This window comes from Camarhynchus parvulus, chromosome 1A (genome assembly GCF_901933205.1).
Source record: "Camarhynchus parvulus chromosome 1A, STF_HiC, whole genome shotgun sequence".
Classification (NCBI taxonomy): domain Eukaryota; kingdom Metazoa; phylum Chordata; class Aves; order Passeriformes; family Thraupidae; genus Camarhynchus; species Camarhynchus parvulus.
The window spans coordinates 13,099,975-13,121,632 of NC_044586.1; the positions used below are offsets into that span (position 1 = coordinate 13,099,975).

At 46.2% G+C, this 21,658-nt stretch overlaps 2 protein-coding genes across 2 annotated transcripts; both read right to left on the reverse strand.

Annotated features, from left to right (window-relative positions):
• Positions 1-1,650: 1,650 nt before the first annotated feature.
• On the reverse strand, positions 1,651-6,261 carry SSBP1 (single stranded DNA binding protein 1). The gene is made up of 6 exons (XM_030960155.1): positions 6,115-6,261; positions 5,203-5,263; positions 4,192-4,332; positions 3,468-3,555; positions 2,861-2,949; positions 1,651-1,818 (listed from the first exon to the last, which is right to left on the reverse strand). The coding sequence occupies exons 1-6, from the start codon at positions 6,136-6,138 to the stop codon at positions 1,772-1,774; spliced, it is 450 nt and encodes a 149-aa protein (XP_030816015.1). The 5' UTR covers positions 6,139-6,261; the 3' UTR covers positions 1,651-1,771.
• A 1,226-nt stretch (positions 6,262-7,487) lies between these two features.
• Positions 7,488-18,879, reverse strand: WEE2 (WEE2 oocyte meiosis inhibiting kinase). Its single transcript, XM_030960532.1, has 11 exons — positions 18,532-18,879; positions 15,628-15,827; positions 15,038-15,086; positions 13,308-13,480; positions 12,545-12,666; positions 11,127-11,273; positions 10,269-10,370; positions 9,857-9,942; positions 8,810-8,980; positions 8,582-8,724; positions 7,488-7,644 (listed from the first exon to the last, which is right to left on the reverse strand). The coding sequence occupies exons 1-11, from the start codon at positions 18,862-18,864 to the stop codon at positions 7,488-7,490; spliced, it is 1,683 nt and encodes a 560-aa protein (XP_030816392.1). The 5' UTR covers positions 18,865-18,879.
• Positions 18,880-21,658: the final 2,779 nt, after the last annotated feature.

Sequence of the window (21,658 nt, forward strand, 5' to 3'; positions counted from 1 at the left end):
TGTCTTTGTAGCAGGGCAATCTTTAAAGTGTACTAGCTACTTTAAATAGAACTGGAAGGGCAAGAAAACTCAGAGTTCTTGAGTAAATATTTTTCCTTGCTGGCACCTAATCCTAATACCTTGTGCTAGCTCTGCTGTCTCCAGTTTGAGCCGGGGCAGAGATTAGCAGAAGCCCTTCAGCAGCTGCAGAGTTCTGGCAGTTCTGGCCACTCCATTGTGGTGGTGAAGGGAATCCTTGCTGCCACTCCTGCTCTGAGCCTGGAGGAGAAAGGCAGCTCCCAGACACCAAAACAGGCACTGCCAGGAGCTCCACCAGCACAGCAGAGTGCAAACAAGGTGACCACTGAATGAACAGAAGCTCAGCACATCTGCTCAAGGCCTCCTAGCAGAAAGCTCAAGATAAATCCCAGCTTTTAGCAAAGAGGAAAAATTTGTGTGGACCAAGCACAAACTACTTGGATCACTATTGTGCAAGAGCACCATCGCAATTCTCACAACAGTACAACAGGCTTAGATTAAACAAGTAGTTAAAGGAATTAAAGTCAGGCTTTTCTGTTTAAAAAGACATTCTCCTGTGGATAACAACCCACTGAAGTAGCTAAGCCTTTGCAATACATCTGACACCCCAGTATGCCAGTGACAGGCTGGGATACTTGTTAGAGCTTTAACATCAACCAGAAATAGATGCTGAATTGAAAGAATAGAAGTTTTTGTTAGTACAGACAATGTGCACAGGGCATAAAAAAACCCCCAAAGTTCTGTAGGGGAAAGAGCTGCAGACATTAATGTGTTCTGCACTGGGATCAGAGATAGATGAGATACAAAATCCCACCAGCTCTGAAGACAGGAAATTGTCGCTTCTAATATTTTTCTTTCACTGTTCCATCATGTTGTATTACAGTGGGAATTTCCCCTTCTGTTTTTTGTGTGTAGTAGAATTAAACACCTTTTAGTTGAGCAACTTCTTGCCAATAATACAGTAACTCTCACTGTGACAACAAAAACGCAGTGGAACAAGGGCCACTCCCACACCGCGAATCCCGGACCCGGAATGTTTTTCATGTTTCCCACGCGACTCCCCGAAGGCACAGCCAAGGCAGCCGCTCCTCCAGCTCCTCCTGATGGCAAACCACGGGCACAGCACCCTAACGAGGGACGGGATGGGAATGCTGATGTCATCCTACGCCAAACACCACAGCAAACAAGACCTAAAGCAGGGTTTGGAGACGGACAATACCTAGGACCAGCAGAGGGGCAGATGCAAATGCACAGGAAGCCTTCTCCGGGTCTGTGACAGAAATCTCCAGCTGAGCACTAGTCAAAGCCAATGGTTCTGCTTTAAACTCACTGTCCAGCTGGCTTAGAGAAGGAAAAACAGGGAATGACACCTACAGAACAGAGGAGGGATGTCAAAAGTGAGAGGGGATCAGGCTGGCAGGCTCCCGCAAGACAGGAGAGAGATTAAGGCAGAAAGGACAGAAGGTTTGAAATTGGCTGAAGATGCAAAGAGTGACTCCCCATTTATATATTCATCAGCTCAAGAACTGATATAGATGCCTGGGATACTTCTCCTTTTAAGAAGAAAAAAGTAATCCAAAAGATCATAACAGAGACAAAGCACATGGGAGAACAAAACACACAGAAGTACCCTCTAGGTAACAAATATTTTATTTATTTCTTAAAGAAACTACAGCAATATATGTGACTACAGAATTATGAAGCACAGAAAAACTAAAGGAATGAAATGGCCTGGATCCAAGCACTAAGGACATCACACCTTTTCTCTCACTGAGCCATCACTCAGAAAAATCACATTATCTGAAAAGAAATTTAAAAAATTAATCTTGAGCATTCTTTTGCCTTGTTGCAAGTCTTGACACTATAAAGCCCAGGTATTTTGTTAAAGTAAGTTGCTAAGATGTGGATTTTGGAACAAAATAATAGTTGATTAAACAAAACAGTGTCCAATACAAGGTTCCTTCTCTATCTCCCCTGAAAGCAGACAATTCAAGGTGGCCATATGTACCACGAAACAAGTGTGCTAAAGCTGATGAAAAGCTGCTGAACAGTGAAACACACTAAAAACACTTAAAAATATTGGTTTAATTCTTTGACTATAATCTCCATCAGTTACAGCTTATTTCCCTTTTCTTTTGTCATGTTCACTCTGCACTACATACTATACTATATACCATGTCAACAGCCTGTAGGACTATGGGAAGCTCCTACTTCATCAAGCCTAAGGAATTTCTAAAGTGCCTTGAGACTGGGCCTCTTGAACAAGAATCCATTAGGAGAATACTAATTAAAAAAGAGAATTGCTTCTCCCTCCCAGTAATTTATAGCACTGCTAGCTTTTAAAGAGGCTGCAGAAACATCCAGGAATATGACTGTTGTTTTTCCTTTTCTTTTCCCCTTCCTCTTCCTCTGTCCTAGTTTTTCTAGACATACTTGTGTAACAGAAATATTTGCTCTACTACCCAATTAATTTATCCCTCATTCAAAAGCAACACAGGAGCAGCTCTATTCATAATAAAGATGCTGCAGGATGCTCTGGCTATTTAAAGGCTCAAGGAAAAAGTTGAGTTTCCTAGTTTTGTCATGTCCCAAGGCACAAGTCTACTCCTTACCCATTCTATGGGGTAAGCAGATGGCACCAACAGTTTGCAACTGGATACTTTCATTTTCTGTGTGTTCACAAGCAGTGCCAGAGGAAATCTGCTGGTACACACTATCCATTCTCTCTAAATCCCTGAGTGTGGATACTGAGGATGAAGACAAATCAAGCTGCATTTCAGAGGTCCTCCACTCTCTTTTAATTTTAAAAGGGCAAGGGGCACCTTGGTGCTTCACTCCTTACCTGCTATAATTGTTGTGGCCTGTCGCCTCACATTGTTCTTATCTGTATATTCACCATAATCTATCTTCCCTTCAACAAAGATTCGAGAGCTGAAAAAAAAACAAGAATTTGATTTTGGTCAGAGAACTGTGCTGCTGTTTTCCACTCTGTAATCAGAGAATGGTTTGGGTTAAAATGGGATCCTAAAGACCACATATTCCCAACCCCTGCCATGGGCAGGAATACCATCCACTAGATCAGGCTGCTCAAAGCCCCATCCAGCCTGACTTTGAACACTTGCAGGGATGGGGCATCCACAGCTTCTCTGGGCAACCTGTGCCAGGACCTTACTACCTTGACAGTAATGTTTACATCCATATATCCAACCTGAATTTTCCTTCTTTCACTTGGAGCCCACGACTGTTTGTCTTAACACTACACTTCCTGATGAAAAGGCTGAATACAGAATCTGAATCTAAGTACACAGGCTTTGTATCAGCTGTTTGTAGTTGCTCTGCTAACTTGTTTTATGCCACCTGTATCTTACTACAATTCCTGGTCACCATAATTATTACAGTAATCCATAATTAAGGCACTAAATCCTCACCCACATTTGTTGTTCACTTACCCCTTCCTCACATACTGATAGGTGACATCCCTGAGGCCAGGTCTGAAGACAGAGATCCTGTGCCATGTTGTCTTCTGACTGACATCACCTAAGGTACACAGAAGTAACAGAGCTGGATGCAAAATCCTCTTTATGATATAAGACTCAGAAATTAATTTCAACTCATTTATATTCTCAAATTATGAGAAGTGATTTGAAAACAGAAGTTTATTAGCACTCCATCTCCCACTTGACTCCAGAATGAAATGTTCCACTCGCCCATATTCAAAAAAATTCTTGTGCAGAAGCACAGTTCAAACCAAGACATTATTTTTTCTGTAAGACAGTGCTCATGCTATTAATTTTTCCCCCCTCAGACACTCCACACTGAATAGAACTTGAGAATGAGACATCTGCAGATGCAAACTGATGACAGAATCAATGAGAAAATTATCTTTTCTTTATTTTTCTTATCCTGAAATACAAGTAAGAGTACAGAACCTGCTATGCCTCCAACACACCCCCACCACTGACAAACTGCCCACTCAACACACTCTCCTCTCCCCCTGAGGAAGGCCAACAGCAGATCTCTCTTCAGTATATGCTGCTGGGCATCAGTGAGACACACAAATGCCCCAGCATCTCTGCTGCGCTCAAAGGAGCCTTCCTGCACCCCAGAGATTTGCCAGTGTGCTGCTGCTGGCCCTGCAGCCGTGACCTGGGACACGTTGCTGTGCAGACTCACCTCCCTGGCCCACTTCACTATCTCCTGTCCGCCACATCTCATTGGTTGCAAGGGAAAATATGGTAACAGGATTTTTTCCTTCCACTTGCCTCATGATAGGGTCCTGTCCAACCCGACCAAGCAGCTGAACACGATTCATGGCTGAAACAAGAGAGACCAAACACACAGGTGAATTATGACGCTTCTAAACATGGCAAGCCCTCAGTCAGCAGCTTTTCTCAAGGGCCAGGATTACAACTTTCTGCACCTCCTGAGCACTCTTGTGACATGTGGCTTTTTCAGGGCCCAGCAGATGGTTGACTGTGTCTGTACTGTCATTATCACTGTGAAATAACTGATTTAAAAAGCCAAAGGTTCCTTATTCTTTCTGTTCCATCTATTTTGCAGATACATCCATGTACCACTTGATACTAAACTGCATTTATGTGACTTTTGTTTCATAATATAAAACACAGTGCACAGCAGTACCTTTGAAACAAAGTTGCATTACTGTACTCCATCCTCTGAAAGAGAGTCAGTTTTTACACCATTACCAGGCCTAGGCAGGCACAGTCTATCCCTTCTCCATGTTCAAGGACAACTGGAAGAGGTCAGGGAAGTATCCCTTGTGCACAATGAGTGTGTCAAGTGAATAGTAAAGGCTGAAGTATAAACCTGGGGCAGCAGCACACACACAAGGGCCCCAGGAGTCTGAGGAACAAGCACACAAGACCCCTGAAGGCAGGTTCAGAAACCATACAAAAGCAGAGCCAAACCACTGCCACAGATAAAGCATAACTATCTGCCCTACACAGGTGGTAGTCTTGGTCAGGGTTTTCTTCTTTTCCCCCTAAAATGCTGATTCAGCTGAGAGAGACCAGACAGGAAGCCACTCAAGACTCCATGTACTTGAAACAACACATTCTGAGGAGCCACCATTCCTACTGCTTCTCTCCTGCCCTATTTCAGATGTCCTACAACTGAGATAAACACAATGACTAACAACTAAATTGCATCTCAGGAGGTACTTACATCTCTCAAGTACCAGTGAGTTAACCGTATCAGAGTCATGTCTTACAAACTGGCGGAGCACCTGAAGGAACAGAGAAATGTGAGTTTCCAAGACACAAACTAGGAACAGCATTCCCAAGCCTTCACAGCTCATTTTCTGAGAACTTGCAAAAGCTCTGCAAGTATGTTCTTTGGCAGGTAACTAATGGGGGACCTGAGGAAAGAAATCTGTTCAGCCAAATGAAACTAGTAAGATTATTTAAAGAACATCTGGTTAAATCACAGTTAAAGAGTGCCTAGAAAAAAGCGTGGCCCAAAGGTACACCTCCAGCAGTTATTTTTGAGACATGCAGTAATGACTGTTTTTCTGTAATATGTAAATAAGAGGGGAGGAGGTTTGTAGGAGAGTGGGGGTTTACTTGTTTGAGCTTTAGTCTTTGGAAACAAACAGGTCTGATGGTTCTGCTCCAAAAAGTACATCCATCCACTGGGATGAACAGTGGATGCACTGACACCCTTGTTCCCAAGGCAAGTCGAGTACACAAAATTCTTAGTACTGCAAATGGGAAAGCTGTACAGGAACTGCCATTATTCTAGCAAATACTCCATCCAAGAAGAAGGGGGGGAGCCCAGAAAGACTTTTGCTAGAGATCCACGTGCAGGAATTGGAAAAATGGCTCATTTCCCCGAACAGGTGGTTCCAGAGCTCACACTGTTTCTCCCCAAGGGCAGACCCAGCGCCGGGGTCCCGGCCCAGCGAGCACGGCCGGCCGAGGGCTCCGGGCGCTCGGCTCTGTCCGCCCCTCCCCTTCCCGGAGCGCCGTTCCGTGTCCGGAGAGCCGCGCCAGCCTCCCGGCGGGGCACAGAGGCTGGACCCGCTGCCCCCCCGCCGCCCCGAGGGCACCGGGCCCGCACGGCCCCGCACGGCCCTACCTGCCACGCCGGTCGCCGCCACATGCTGCCGCCGGGCCTGCACCTGGAGGGAAAAGCAGGGCTGAAGCAGCGCCCCACGGAGCCCCGACCCCGCGCCCTCCGCGCCTCTCCCGCCGCCGCGCTGCACCCGCCCGGAACAGGAAAGGGCCGGGCCGCGGGTTCCGGGCGGAAACGCGACTGAGAGCCGGGCAGCGCCTGCACCCCCAGCTCCCGGGGGACTCCGAGGTCGAGGAGGGAAAAAAAAAAATAACCAACAAAATTCCATCACTCCATCATCGGTTAAAAAACGATAAAACCTTTATTCGCACGAAACGATAGGATCGAACAGTTAAAAGCCAGCATGTGCAACATCGTAAAACAAACCAGTAAAAGCTGGAAAGGAGCGCGTTATCAAGCGCTCCCTTCATAGCAGTGCAGCGCTCGGTCCAACACAAACAAGCGACAAGGACCCCCAAAGTTACATTCAGCGGGGAGAGGGGGAAGGGTGTATGAGGTCTCAAGTACGAAACACATACAACCATCAACATGGGCAACTCCAAAAAGCTGAAAAAGCCCTTTCTAATCGCCCTCATCTTTGCTGAAAGGCTGCAGTTCACAGGCAGGCAGCTGCACCGCGTGCGAGGTACTGAAGGGGAATTGGGTACAGACAGACCCAGCTACCAACACACCGCAGATGTGTCCCCCAGGTGAACAAGGAATCCTCCCCGACTGACAGAAAACGAGTTGGGCATCAGCGACTAACTAGTCTGTTAGAGCACACCCAGTTACAAAAATTTGAAAGAATGTTTTTCTTCAACTCCCGCTTCTTAACTCAAAGTATTTCCTATGACTGTGTCCCCCCTCAGTGAAACACCACTCCAGCTGCACCCTGAGCCCCCCAGGACAGCTGTGTGTAACCAGCCTGGCTCCTGATGTGCAGCTAAAACTGGCTGCTGTAGTCTCTGCCTGCTTGCTCCTAGAAGGGACCAGCTGTAGATGCTGTCTTCCTGTACAGCCATTATCACCCCTCTAAAAATATAATCAGCCCAAGCATTGAAGACCACAAAATCACCAATAACAGGGCCCAACTCAAGAAAGAGGGAAGTGAGTAGAGAAAATGTAATGCTTTTGTCACGGCAGAGTTACACTGAGTCCATAGCAAGGCTAATTACAAAAAAAATTAAACAGGTAAAATACTGAGGACAACCTTAAATCCCATTATCCAACACTTGTAAGTCAGTCATTCTTTTCTCAGCCTACATCTCATCATCACTAAGAGGGGAACAACAAAAAGAAAAAAACCAAAACACAAACAGGGAGAGAATATGGGGCATTGGTCTGTGCAGACCCTCTGCTTTCACAGGGCCATTCAGCAGTCTTTGGACAACACAAATTCAAAAACCCAGAGTAAAGCTAAAGGAGCGACAGCTCTTCCCTCCCACCAGACGCTTGCTTTTCTGCTTAGAAGAGGTTTCAGACTCTTGTAACTTGGCACTTCCTAAGGCTTGGTCCTTCATGAGGCTCTGGGCAAGGCGAGCTGCTTTAAGTTCCCTGCAGGGGGGAGACGGGGGAAGAGGAAAGGAAGAAAACCATGTCATGTCATGGGCATGAATCCCCAGCAGCTAGAGAAGCAAACTATGAACAATCTTGCACAAGAGGGTTACTGTAATACTCCAGCACTGCTGGAAAGGGGCAGCTTCTCAGCCCAGAGGGTAACATGAAGATTACTGTAGCTGTCTCTAGAGTTCCTGTTTGAAAAGGTAGGAGCTCTGAAGATTTACCGGAAGAAAACTATGTATTGGGTCAGCAACACACTGGCACCAGTATGGGGAACACCTGGCTCAGATTTTCTCCCATTATGTCAGATAGTTGTGAGTGCTGAAACTTAGATCAATGTCATCTCATAAATATATAATACCTAAATAAAGGCAGATGCTTCTTTTCCATTGCCTTTCATCCCTTTCTGGTACTTGCTGTTCTTCCAGAGCATTCACTCTTCTGTCTACACAGAAAACCTCCTCCTCAGCTGAGCACTGCACTTAGGGGGGTTGTGGGGCAGTTCTTAGATAGATCCCAGCACCCCAAAACACTGCTGCCAACAGCAGCAAGAGGGAACAAGGGAAATCTGCCACCACCTGATATTTTTCTTCCTTCTATGCTTAGCCCACTATCTCAGGGCATTATCAATTCCTCACCTGCCCACTGGCTGCAGTTGGATCAGCATTTTGCTCCACCAGTGGTTGCAGGAAGTGCACAAGTTCACTGTTATAACTCAGCCAGCTCCTCCAAGCCAGAGCTGAAGCACGGCTGCTGCCTGGGCACTGCAAGTCCCTGTTTTACATCCCCATCATCCCCCAGCTCCAGGTACAGGAACTGGCTGGGGATTTCTGCACGTGCATTCTCCCAGCACTACTACCCTCCATTCAAAGCTGGTGACCAGCATGGTTGTGCCCACACCTTCTCCCCTTCATGCCCAAGCCAGCCCTACCTCTCCAGCATGGCAGTCTTGCACTTCTCCATATTGAGCTGCTCCTGGAGCTGCACAGCTTTTCCACAGGAAGGACGGAGAACAGGGTGCTTGGTGAGAGCCGTGGCAGAAGGTCTTTGTGCTGGGTCAGGGTGGATCATGAGCTAGAAGGCAAAGGAGTTCAGAGCTTAACACTCCTACCACATGCCAGCTGCAAAAGCCACCATCCTGTCAAGACTACTGCCTCACCTTGAGGAGCTCAAGGAAACGGTGGGGAAGCTTCTGGGGGATGGGTGGGAGGTTGCCTTTGCGGATGTGGTGCCACAGGGGCCCATTGTGGGGCAGCGGCGCTGTCCCGGCTGCCAGAGCCACCGTGAGTGCCAGGGCAAAGATGTCTGCCTTGGGCAGGTAGCAGTATTGCTGCAGAGAGAAGGAAAGGTGTTAGAAAGGAACATCTTGCTGCACTAAGCAAAGGTGAGTTGGGGAATGAGCCCAAAAACAAACAGCCAAGCAAACGTGTGTATGTAGCACTGCCTTCAGTGAGCTGTTTTCTGCTCTTCAGGATGAAAACACTGGCAGCAGGCAGTGCCACTAACCAACAGCACACTGGATCTCAGGCAGCCATAAGGACCTTGCAGGGCATGTTGGGATCACTGCAGTAACTCCAGAGAATGGCCTAACACGTGTGTACCTCCAGCCTCCACCACAAGGCAGTAAGCTACCCATGCCCAACTCACACTGAAGGCTGCATCTGATTCATTGGCCCAACAGTTCCTAAATCCACTTGCAGCACAGATATTGTCCCTTAAATACCTGAACTGAATAACACATCCAAGCTGATTGTTCAATTCTGATTCCCTTCAAATCTGCAGTCAGTGTAAGGGGTGTGTTGTGCCTCCCCTTTCTCGCCACTGTTCAATGTTTGTTTTACAAGGCATCTGTCTGGGTAAATATATTCCTCAATAATCACATCCAGTAGTTTCATCTCAGCTGGATATGCAAATCAAATGTCTTTAAACTGATAAAGGTTTTGTCTCACTGATCCCTCAAGGGGAATAGATGCAATAATGCAATAATAGCTACTTATGAAGTATTTACATATTAAGTATTTACATGATAAGACCCACACCACTATTGTTCATGATAGAGTGCTAATTTCACAGATTTCACAGCCAGACCAGACAGATGAAAGAGGAGATAAGTGAGGAAGTCAGACTAATGACTGCTCCACAGTTGATCTCTCCCTACTTGCTCTCCCCCCTGTTCTCCCCCACTGCCCTGCTCTAGCAGTTTTACCTCTTGCAAAATTTCATTGGCCAAAAACCGTCTGTCTCCTTCCTCCACCTGAGGGTTTGTTATTGATGTCACATGTCCAAGGTCACCTGAGACAAGGAACAAGCAGCTGAAATGTAATGAAGCAAACTGAAGTCATTCTCCAATAAAAGCCTGCATTTTACAGGCACCAACAGAGAAATACTGAGTAAGAGAGCAAGTCTGCTCCTAACCCTGGAATCTGCACTTGGAAACAAGCACATGAATTTTCTGTGACTTGTCTTCTTGGAGGAATTAATTCTGGTGAGTAATTGGGGCATTCATGACTATCCTATCAGTTCTGTGTGCAAGTCTCTTCAGCCGGAGGACACAGCAGTCTCAGGCAGTAATGGGCAGTCCTAATCTTAGGCCAGCTGCAAAGTAGGCTAAAACCTACCAATCTTATACACCACACCAGGAGAGAACTCATCTTCACTGTCACTCTCCTCCTGCCCAGCAGGGCCTGAAACTGCCAGCTTGTGACAGATAAAGATATTACCTGCAAGACAGAGAAGTTTAGCAATAAGATGATACTAGCAGTCAGGCTGCAGCAGCCTTGACAACTTTGTCAAAATCCCACCTGTCAAAGCAGTTAAGCTTTGCAGCCAGAGAAATTATGCACTTGCTTCCCACCCAGGAGTCAGCTTTCTGCCCAGCTCACATTCAGCCACAGAGCTGGCATAAGACAGTTTTGTGCATAAAATATCCCAGTGAAATCAGCTTTCCCCTCCCTCTGCCCTCTATGGGAGAAGTATAATTTCAGCAGGAAAAAGGAGTTCCTCTCTAAGAATATTAACTCTGTGACAGAGGGGAAGCATTGCCCTGGAGGTGACCATCCTGCAAAGAGGAAACCTTGTTACCATTTTTGCAGGAACTTATGCCCCTAAGGTAGCTAAACACACAAAAGACAAGTGTTGTGCAACAAGACAGCAGTAAATAAGGAAGTGCCCATCTTCCCTGGCAGCCCTACTTGCTCCATCACTATGAAGGTGATTCCCATGAGCTAGGATTGCAATAGTCATGAGACAGGAGTAAAATGCTGCCAACTATCAGAAAAAGCTCAACTTTAGAGCAGCAGTAGTGGGATAAATCAAAACAAAAATTAAAAAACCAAAACACCATACACAAGACAATGGCAAGGTCCTCTTTTCTTTGGAGCACTACAATCAGTCCACTCAGAAGGATTTATTACAGGTCCTACCCCTGAGCATTCACTAGGAAAACTCTCCACAAAGGAGAAGGGCACTCTACTTACTAGGTTTGATATCCAGGTGCACAAGGCCAGAGTTGTGGATGTATTTTAGTCCCATGGAGACTTGCAGCAATATTTCCTTCAGCTCTCCTTCTGGGAAATACTGCCCAAGCTTTGCATTTTCCAGCAGCGCATCTTGGAGACTCCCACCTGGGGGAAGACAGTCAGTCTGAGACCTGACAGAGGCTTCATGGAACAGCATGTTTGAGACAGTTTAGCTGCCCAGAATACTTGGAGGCTTGCTAGTGACAAACCCCAACCCCAGCAGCTCTGTGTGCTCTAATGAGCAAACTTGGACATCACCACTTGGCTTCAGCCTTCCCACTGCCCTGGAATGCCCAGCCTGCTGCTCAACAAGGATGGCCAACTGCAGTTCTACTCCAGCCTACAGCTCTACATCCTGCCAGGAGGGCTGACCTTGCAAGGATGCTGGTGCTGCTGCAAGTGAACAACAGAAAAATTAATTTTCTTCTGCTGTGCTGAGATGCAGAAAGCAGGTGTAGGAGTGGTGGAACAAGGAAATTAAGTTCCCACTAGCAGATTTTTGACTGAAAAGCATTAACATTCAACACAGTTTTGTGGGTCTCCATTGAAACATTATGGATATTTCAGAGCTAGAAGATATCATAGCCTCTGTCTCCATCAGCTTACTTTTGACCACCTCTGCTTTGGCCTCAGATGTTCAGCCACCAGAACACAAGCAATACACTGATGCTGCAGCAATGGGCACCACTTTTTGTGGTTGCCTCCACCAGATTTTAGAGTAATACTCCAAACAGCTGTCGCCATTCTTCATTAAGCCCCAAGACTACAGTTGCAGTCAAGAGATGAATATTACATATTTGCTTTCAGCAACTCTGGTAGCTAAAGGCATCTTTTCCAATTCCTCTCAAGCAGTGGTATTGCCAAGGGCAAACTTCAGTAGGAGTTTACCACCCTGCCTGCAGCACCCCGTTTATACTTTGCCTCAGCATTTACTCTATTCCTCTGCAGCTATAAACCTCTTTTTTGTAGTCAGGATGCAAGGAGCCTTCATCCACCAGTCACTATCCGCCCTCATTAAGAGGAGATTTTGCCAAGATACATGGGTCTTAAGTCAGCAGCTCTTGGGTCACTCATATCAGGTGTTACCTGGACAGTCCCAGCACAACCCTAAGCATCAGAATGGGGAATGCTTTTCCAGGCCAGCCAAAACAGAGAAACAGCTTTCAAATCCCAGAAATACAACATTTCACTGCTTCTAAAACATTAGCACCACTCAGAGCTTCACCTAAATATTATGTGCCCTTACTGGATTCTCCACAGAAATGCAGCCCCAGGGCAGCTTGCTTTCTTGTAAGCCAAAACACCCACATTTAAGTACAAAAGAAGGGAACTTTGCCCATGCTGGGATGTCAGCCTTGAGCACAGTGCACCCTTACCATTGCAGTGCTCATTCTGGATTATCATGTGATCGTCCTCCGCCCAGGCCGAGTAGTAGCGCACGACATGGGGGTGGTGCCCCAGCACGGCGTGGGCATACACCTCCCGCAGTGCCAGCTGCCTAGGGGGCACACAGGGAAAAAGCTGAGGTGCCAGAGGCTGCTTGGCTCCAGGAGAGGAGCCCTGCTTTGCAGCCTCAAAGTCCTGAACCCCTCTGTTCCCCCTTTCTCTCAGGTTTTGACAGACAGACTGGCTCTCCCAGCTGCTGAGGCAAAACCTGCCCTTGCTCAAATGTCCTGAGCAGCTGTTAAAGAAAATAATTGCTGAGCAAGTCTTTTGTTAAAGAGGCAAAGGCAGCAGCAGCTTCAAAGACTTTGCTTTAGCTACAGGACACCACAAGCTGGTCAATACAGATAAGAGTAGTGCTGGCCATGCAGCAAGGCAGGGACAGCAGTATGTCTGTCAAATAAACTTCTCGGCAGTTATTGTAAAGAAACTGTCTGGATGGACCCAAGGTGTTCAGGTATTCCATCCTCCCACTTTGCAGTGCATGTGACTTTTTCCTTCCCTAGACATTTACATCCAATAGATGTGTAGTGGTGTCTTCCCCCACTCTCCCAGCTGTTACTTGTGTGCAGCAGTAGCCAATTCTTGCTCATGCCACCCATCAGATACTTTCAGATCCACACTCCCTCCTTCCCATCACGCCTCTCAAGAACATGCCCATTATTTCAACTGGCAGATTCCAGCAAGCACACTCACTCATCTGAGGATCCTGCCAGAGGCCTTTTGGAGCGTTTGATGGCATAAACACATCCATCAAGGCGTTTGATGCACTTGTAGACAGAGCCAAATTCCCCCACACCAATTTTTTCTAGTTCCAGGAACTCCTTCTTGTAGCGGGAAACCATATTGCTCGCCTTCAGAGTGTATCTCTGCAAAATGGCAAAAACAGCAAAGGCAAACAGAAGCTGAAAGACTCAATAGCTGTCATTGTTTCAGAGGTGTGTAACACTTGCTGTCACTGAGCACCCACATTGCTCCCTCTCCCGTTCTGGGTGTTCATCCAGGCATAGGTGCAGGTGTGTGGCCTGTTCTTGAAAGTGCCATTTCAGTTCTTGAAATTACCTTTCACTTGTGATTTTTCTGACCACTTTAGGGCCACGTTGCAAGGCTCTTTGGTTGGTTTTATATAATCAGGACTTGTTAGCCATAGAGGTAGAAATGGTAGTTAAGGAGAAATTTAGTCTAGTTGGCTGTATATGCCTAAGCCTCCTTGGGTTGCTACCATCAAATCCCTTCTCCTGATAACCCAGACCAGTTCCCACAGCTGATGGAGTCAGTCAGGGATGAACAGCAAGCAACAACAAGGTATTGGCCTAAAGACAGAACTTGGCAAGCCCTTAGACCTATTGCCTGTTTTGAGCTCAGGAGAGGAGCTTGGTGTGTTGGCTCTGTGTGAGCCCAGCTATGCAAGAGCAGCTCTGCCCTGGCAGATGAGGTTGCCTGCAGCCAAGGCCATTCTGTACCAGCTCAGGCTCTGCAGGTTTGAAGCACCAGCTGTTGGTTAATGGCAGATTAGCTGGTCTCAGTGTATTTGTTTGTATTGCCACTGATATCTCACCCAGAGACACTTTTCCACAAAGAGTTGAAAGCTGGCAGAACTGCTGGAACATAATTATTGCTGCAATAATGGCCACTAGGGATCTAGGAACTGCTGGTACTGCTGCGAGAGTGATGCCTACTGCCAGGGAAAACAAGTAAAGAAAAGATAAGCACTGGAGCATGAAGTGAACAACAAGAGTGGTCTAAGTGATTTTTCTCCATCCCTTACAGGGACAGCAGCTCATGTTGCTCAGTGGCTCCCACAGAAACTGCTGTGACTGCTGTAGTTTATGGTACAGAGGAGGAGGTAAGAGTTGGTCCTCACAGCCAGTAGAATGTGGCTCACATGAAACAGCAGCCCTTCCCAACAGGCTGCATTTCATAAGGCAGCTGTATTTTACACTATATTAGGAAGCTTGGCAGTACAAATACCTCCTAGTACACAATTTTATAGGTATAACACCTACTCAATCTCATTAGCAATCAATCAGAATAATAGTCCAGTAATTCACAAGTTACTTGAGGCTTTCTTCTAGGTAAAACAACAATTGCGGCAGCCTGGATGTGGCTTGCTGGCAGATTTGCTCGGCAGTGTAGTTTTTCCAGGGAGACCATTTGCCTGCAATCCGAGTCTCCTCGGCTAGAGGGCACCGCTGTCCTTCCATAAGCCTGGCTATTGCAGTTACAAACAACAATTCCACCTTTTCCAAGTGTCATCGCAAACAAATGTTAGCAAAACATTCAGCTTAGACCTTTTCTGTCATAGGTATTCATCCTCTGGCACGGTGCCATGGTTTCTACTCCAATAACAGGATAAATTTCATCAAACACCAAGTTTTTACAAACATCTTACCCACTCTGTGGGAGGAAAATGCACAGACACTCACCTTTGTAGGGAGCTCCTTTTTAATCTGGCTTCCTGGATGAGGATCATTCCTATAACAGAAGATGAGGAAAGTCTGGTCTATCATTTCAGTGCAGCAATCCAACTGGGTTTGAAATTAAAACATCTTCCAAATGAACCTCCAAACCTTGCTTCACAGCCTAATCATGTATTTTATAGAGTTGATAAACAAGTTTTTAGTTGAGGTCTTAAAGACTGCAGTCCGAGGTTGGGAGTTCTTTGTTCCCATTTAGGAGGCCTCCACAAAGAGATTTCAGTACTGCCCATAGGACAGAGTGACATTGTCCAGAGGCATCATTCTCCTGGCCTCCTAATTGCTGCTGAAGCTGCAGCCACAGCACTACAGAGAGCTGTTATCCCCCACTTACCTTTGTGAACATGGGCAATGATTGATTTTTATTTATACTTCTGTTACCTTTATACCTCTGCTAACATTTACTCCACACCAATGAATAATACTACAGAAGCAGATGATTCATTGTTAGCAAATCAGTCCAGATACTGAACATCTCCATTGCTTATCCCCTTCCAGCAGTCTGATTTCAGTCTGCTGCCCGAGAGAAGCTCACTTACAGCTCTCCTGCAGCCTTCCTCTTGCCGTTAGGATGGAAGAGCGTTTGTCGATAGGACTCCGGCGTGAAGGGGTTAATGTTGACGAGAGAAGCGTGGGGGGAGTCCTCAGGGTCAGCACGGGGAGTGAGCCTCAGGTGTCGGAGGCCTTTGGCCGGGACCTTGGTTGCAGATGAAGGAAAAGCTGTCTTCGATAACAGGCTCTGTGTTGAGAGAGGAAAAAATAAGTGGCAAATAAACCAGGACATTTTTTGTTGCTATTTCAGAATAAAATTCTTGTTCTCCTGTAACTCAAGGAGAATTCAGCTCCCTTCCTTGGCAGAGCTGAATCATTAAATCCCTGTGTCCCTAGTTTAGTCCCCACAGTTTTCATTTGCCACAAAGCATTCCATTCTTTAAGCCCTTTCATAGTCTATTCCCTGCTCACTTGGGCTATGCCTGCAGAGCCATTTTGGCAATCACAGTCCTCAAGAGGAGCCAGCTGCTCCCCTTTCCCTCCTACAGAGAGGTAGAAATTGCATCACATGTTGCAGTAACATGGAAGACCTAGTTCTGCCAGGCATGGACCATTGCATCAGTTCAGTCAGGACAGGTTTGTCAGGAGATGAGCTAAAACACCAGCCAGATCTCCCAGCACTTAGCAGCATTAGGATAGGGGAAGTGGCTAGAAATATTTTTATATGGCTACTAGCAAAAAAAAAAAAAAAATTAACCCATTTGTCCTCATGAGTAAAAACCAGAGTTTCAGAAATTTAAGTTCAGAAAGAAGCTCTGGATCTTCTATAGTTCACCTTGCCACAGAACACAGGCCATTGTGTTTCACTCACTAGACCAGAACCTTGGACCACAGAAAGCATAGACACCAGCTGAAGACAAAAATCTACTCACTCTGATTTGACTCCTTCAGTAACCATCAGCTTTTAAAAAATACATTTGGTTTTGACTTGTTTCAGCTTCAAGAGAGTGGTTTACAGTTTAAAGGATTATTTAACATTGTGCTTTCTTTTAGTTCAAAGCCCCTTAAGAACACAGAGGTCTCCCTGTTGAAGATCAAGGCACTCATATCTTTTCAATCCCACAGTGGTCTCACTATTACAATCCTGGAGCCACATCTCCACTCACATCTGGTGGCTCTGCCTGCAGTTTTAGACAGGGCTCTGCTCTCCCATCCTTTCTATCACTTTCAAATATTCTAAGGCCAGCACTCACAGATTTGTCTACAGGCAGATTTAGGCCCTTTGGAGCCCATCTTTTGCAGCATGCTTGGAAAACAAGACCTTTATCCCAGGAGAGAAAGGAAAATAAATGGTTGATTTCATGTGATTGCTGCTTATGGGCTACAACATGACAAACCACAATCAGCATGTTCTGAATCATCCAGCCAACATATTCCCTACACAATGCACACCCTGAAAGCAGCCTTCACTACCTGCAGCCCATCTGCTCTGGAAAAGATTTTTATACACCTCTATTGTAGTTTAACCCCAGCCAGCCACTAAGCCCTCCGCCTTTGAACCCTTTGCTCACAACTACAATTCCTTCCTCAGTGGGATGGGGAGCAGAAATAGAGAAAAACAGGTAAAGCCTGTGGGTTGAGAAAAGAACAATTTAATGATTAAAATAAAATATAATCATTATTAGTGCTATGAAAAGAGAAATAAAACCTAAGACAGACAAGTGATTCACAATTGCTCACCACCTGCTGACTGATGTCCAGCCCATCCCTGGGCCCTAATCAGCCCCTCCTGGCTAATTTCCTTCTGTTTATATGTTGAGCATGACATTCTATGGTATGAACTTTCCTCTGGTTTATTCCTGGCAGCTGTCCTTTGGAGCCACACAGCTGCAGGTGCTTCTGCTCACTGGCAGAACATGGCAGACTGAAAAGTCCTTGACTTTGGGTAAACACCACTCAGCAACAACCATGTTTTAGCAACACTGTCCTTAAGCCCAAAATCATAATGCAGTACCAGTTACTAGGACAAAATTAACTCCATCCAAAGCAAGGACAACTTCTCACCTATGTTAAGGTGAGGTTTCTTATAAAAGGTCACTGCAGGAAATTTTTGGAGTGATGCCCTTTAGACTCCTTTCCCCTAGAGAGTGGCAGGCCATTCCTCAGGAAATATATAGTCAATCATATAAATAAGTATACAGTCAATCATATAAGGCCAGAGGATCATCCTTCTCTCCACACAATCAGTTTTTTGGAGGAGGACAGAAGTCAAAGCTCAGAAGCATTAAAGCACTGATCTTCTGTGTACCACTTAAGCAAAGGAGCAAACAATCCATCAGTAGAGCTGGAACATTGAGAGAAGAGCAACAGCCACGCTTCACTGCAGGCCTGGACTGCTTGGAGCCATGCACACACCAGAAATCATCTAGGAACAGAGAAGCTGGTGCCAAGCCTCCACCTGTGCTTACCCCAGACAAAAAGCAGCTGTATTATACTCTCTCCAAGAAGTTACACATAAAACAGGGGCTGGGATCATTCTCCCAAGAAACTGGCTCAGTAGCTAAGTTGTATTTTAGGACAGTGGCACAGGTGAAGAGAGGCTAACTCCCCTCCAGAATCTCACCTTGGTTTGCCACCCCTTCCAGAGGAGATTTGCTGCCCTGAGAACAAAGCCCTACTTTCTTCAGATTTGCTGAGCAACTGTTTCACACAAAAAGGAACACTGTGGCTCCAGACAACAAGCTGTTTGGAGCTGACCACTCCTGCCAGGTGAAGTACACATCCCAGCCATAACACCATCTCCAATTTTCAACACAAAACCCATTAGCATCGAAAAATGTGCTGAACAGAGCAGCAAGTGCAGCTGCCTACCTCCAAGCTCCCCCAAACCACAAGCTTCTTGAAGGGAGATGTATTTCTCTCCTGCAGAGGCACCCCAGACCTGCCATTACCTTAGGAGTGTGTGGGGTGTCACAGAGCTGCAGCTTTTTCCAGGTGATGTGCAGTGGTGTCTCAGGTTTACTCCAGCTCTTGCTCACAGATGGGGAAGACTTCAGGGTGGGACTCATCCAGGCTTTTGTTCTGCTCAGGAAAATCTCACTAAGCTTTCTCTGAGGGGTTTTTGGCAGAGGACTGCTCTCTTGCCATTTCTGGAACTCTGAGCTTCTGGGGGGGCTCAAGCTCAGGGAGTCCTCCTCATTTACACTTCTTTCTTCACTCTCTTCACCACAACTGGAAAAGTCCAGTCGCTGGATGAACTCATTGTTGTTGTCCCAGTCATCCATGTTAGCACATGAAACAGAGCAGGTAGAGCTGATACTGGCCTGTTTTGTTAGAGAGGCAGAAACAGCATTATTTACAGATAAACTATCTTCTTCCTTGCTTCATCAAGGACATCAGTTCTGCTGACCACACTCTGCAATCCCACACACACAGAAACCTTGGTCATTCATCAGTGTAACTAGACAGCATTGGTTAATGAAGAGCACCTCAGAATTACCAGGTTCAAAGCCATTCCACTACTGCTCATGTAAAAACAGATTTTTGCTTTCTGCCTTATTGGCATAAGTCAGACACAACTCAGAAGCCCCTGCCTTTGCCAGTAAGTTTCCAAGAGATCTACACCATCCCTTATTCCCATCACACAGGGAAACACATTCTAAAGAATAACACACACAGCCTCCACTCACTCTCTTCTACATTAAGTTTCTCAACCAGAAGGGAGAAAAAAAAATTCCATGCTACATACAGCTGTAAAAGCAGAGGGTGCACCAGAGAGTCACCAGATACCCCACAGACAGCCTCTCCCCTGCCCTGGGCCATTTATAACCACCCCACACCTGAGCCAATGCTAATGGGAAACATCTGGAGCTTGGCAGCACCTGTCCACAGTTTCCTGGTGGATGAGGAATTCTCTCTGGGTGTGGATTTGCAGTGCCAGCAACCAGCTCTGCAGGGAGCCCAACTCCCTCTCAGTCTGAGTCATCTCCCTGCTCCTGCATGCCCATCCCTTCTCCAGCTTCCTAGGGCCTGGAATGGGGGATGATGTTTGCTGACAGCCTGTCTGCTCCATAATCTCATCAGAGATCCAGCCTCTGTGGGCTTTACCTTTTACCTGTGATGATGGGGCCCTGTGTTTCCTCCTTTAAGTCTGAATTTCACTTCCTGCCTTTAGATATGTGTTAGTGTGGGCAAGCATTGCAGCCTGCATGGAGAGGTCATTAGCCTAATTTATAATGTACAGATTTATGAATGTCTCATTTATAAGACTTCAGGAGAGAGCCAAGAGCCATACACAGGTCTGGGGACAGCTTCCCATTTGGGGTTTCAGAGGAGAGGAGGGAGGAGCAGTGCTGGGGAAGGCAGCCCCAGAGGTGGGGTTGCTGTGTGGGAGCAGGTCAATGTCTCCCCTCACTGCAGCTCTTTGTAAAAAACAGGAATCTTCAGAGCCTTTGGCAACCTGTGTTTCAAAGTGGGACTAGAGCAAATTTTAACTAATTGGTGACAAGGTTACAGCAGCTTTTTTTCTTAGCCTTGAGGAGAGCTGCCAGAAGGACGTGCAGAGATTGGAAGTGGCTGCAGCCCATAGGAGATGGGTCCTTGGCAGAATCAGCACCTGCTTTCCTTTGCACACATCAAGGGCAATTCCCACCAGAACACACAGGGCCACACTGGGCTGAGCTCTCTGTGCTCTCCTAACCCATTCCTTCAATGAAAATTATGGCCTTATGGGTCTCTGAAATTGCTTCTTAAGACTGATGAACAATTAATTTGATACAGAAATGATTTGTATCTAATTCACCAAAACAGCCTCAGGAGGACATGCCAGGAGCCCAGTACTGGTTGCATCTGGCACAGAGGTTGCAGTATTTCTTGCAGGCACAGAGCTGTTGCTACCATGCAGCCTCTCAGCCTGACATGCAGCTGCTGCATCTCCCTGTGCCTTATCCTGAGCGAGGTCCAAAACCCTGGCTGCTGTGACAAGCTGTGTCTGCAGCATCTGGCCAGCTGAGATCCAGGGCCACTTTAGTACTGCTGGGATCTGACTGCATTCATCAGATGTTCAGTACCTGAAGCAGTAGATTGAAATATATCAGTTCTGAAGAAATAATGCTTTTAGTCCCCATGACTACATGTTTTTAATACCCAGAAAGGAAATTCCTTCAGACCAGTTTTCAATCCCACCTTCAACAGTTTTTAAAGTTTTTCCCCCAGCTCAGGACTTAGAGGAACTATCCATTGTTCTAAGGAGGGGTATGATATGTAAAGGAGAAAACTTGGACCTGCTGTGTAAAGAGGCCCCAGCTTGTTCATCTTGCTTTTTAAAAATAAAAGCTACCAGACTTTCATTGACATTTTTCCTGACTGTTCAAAGACCTGACGACAATTTCCTGAGCCCTCAGCTGGAGGGAAAAGGTGTTCATTTTCTTTTGAAGTAGAGTTTTTATTTCTAAAAGGGTAATATTATCTTCCAGCCTAAATAGTTTCGATTTTGGTAAAATAATAAAAGAGTAGAAAATGTGGTCTTTGTTTTTTGCATGTATCCAACAAAGAGTGTGCCCTCAGCAGGCCCAGATTGCTGGCCAAAGCCATATCAATTGCTCTGCTACCACCAGGTCCCTTGTCCCACGGGGTTTTTCAGCAAAACTCAGAGCTCAGAGCATGATGATGTTTCACACATCTCAGAGCCAGCACTGGCAGCCCCTGCTCCCTGTCACTGCTTGCTCTTCCCACTGCATCCCCTCTCTCCTGCTGGGGCAATACTGGTGTGACTGCACTGCTGAGGGGACCAGGAACAGCTCTGCACCACAAATAACTCGTGTGGGTCATGAAGAAATTCTTATTTGGGATTTATTTCCTGCCTGGATTGCTGGGGGACAGATACTTGACATTTGTAGCAGCACTACCGTGGAGATGAAGATAGAAACGAGCTGTCACTTCAGCGTCACCAACATGCAAAAATATATTCATCCAAATGAAGATTGGCACTGTCTATAGAGTTAAAGCAAAGCATGTGGCCAAGTATTTGCAGAATCTGGCTTTTCTTTACACAGTAACAAAATATTGTGCAGGGTTTGT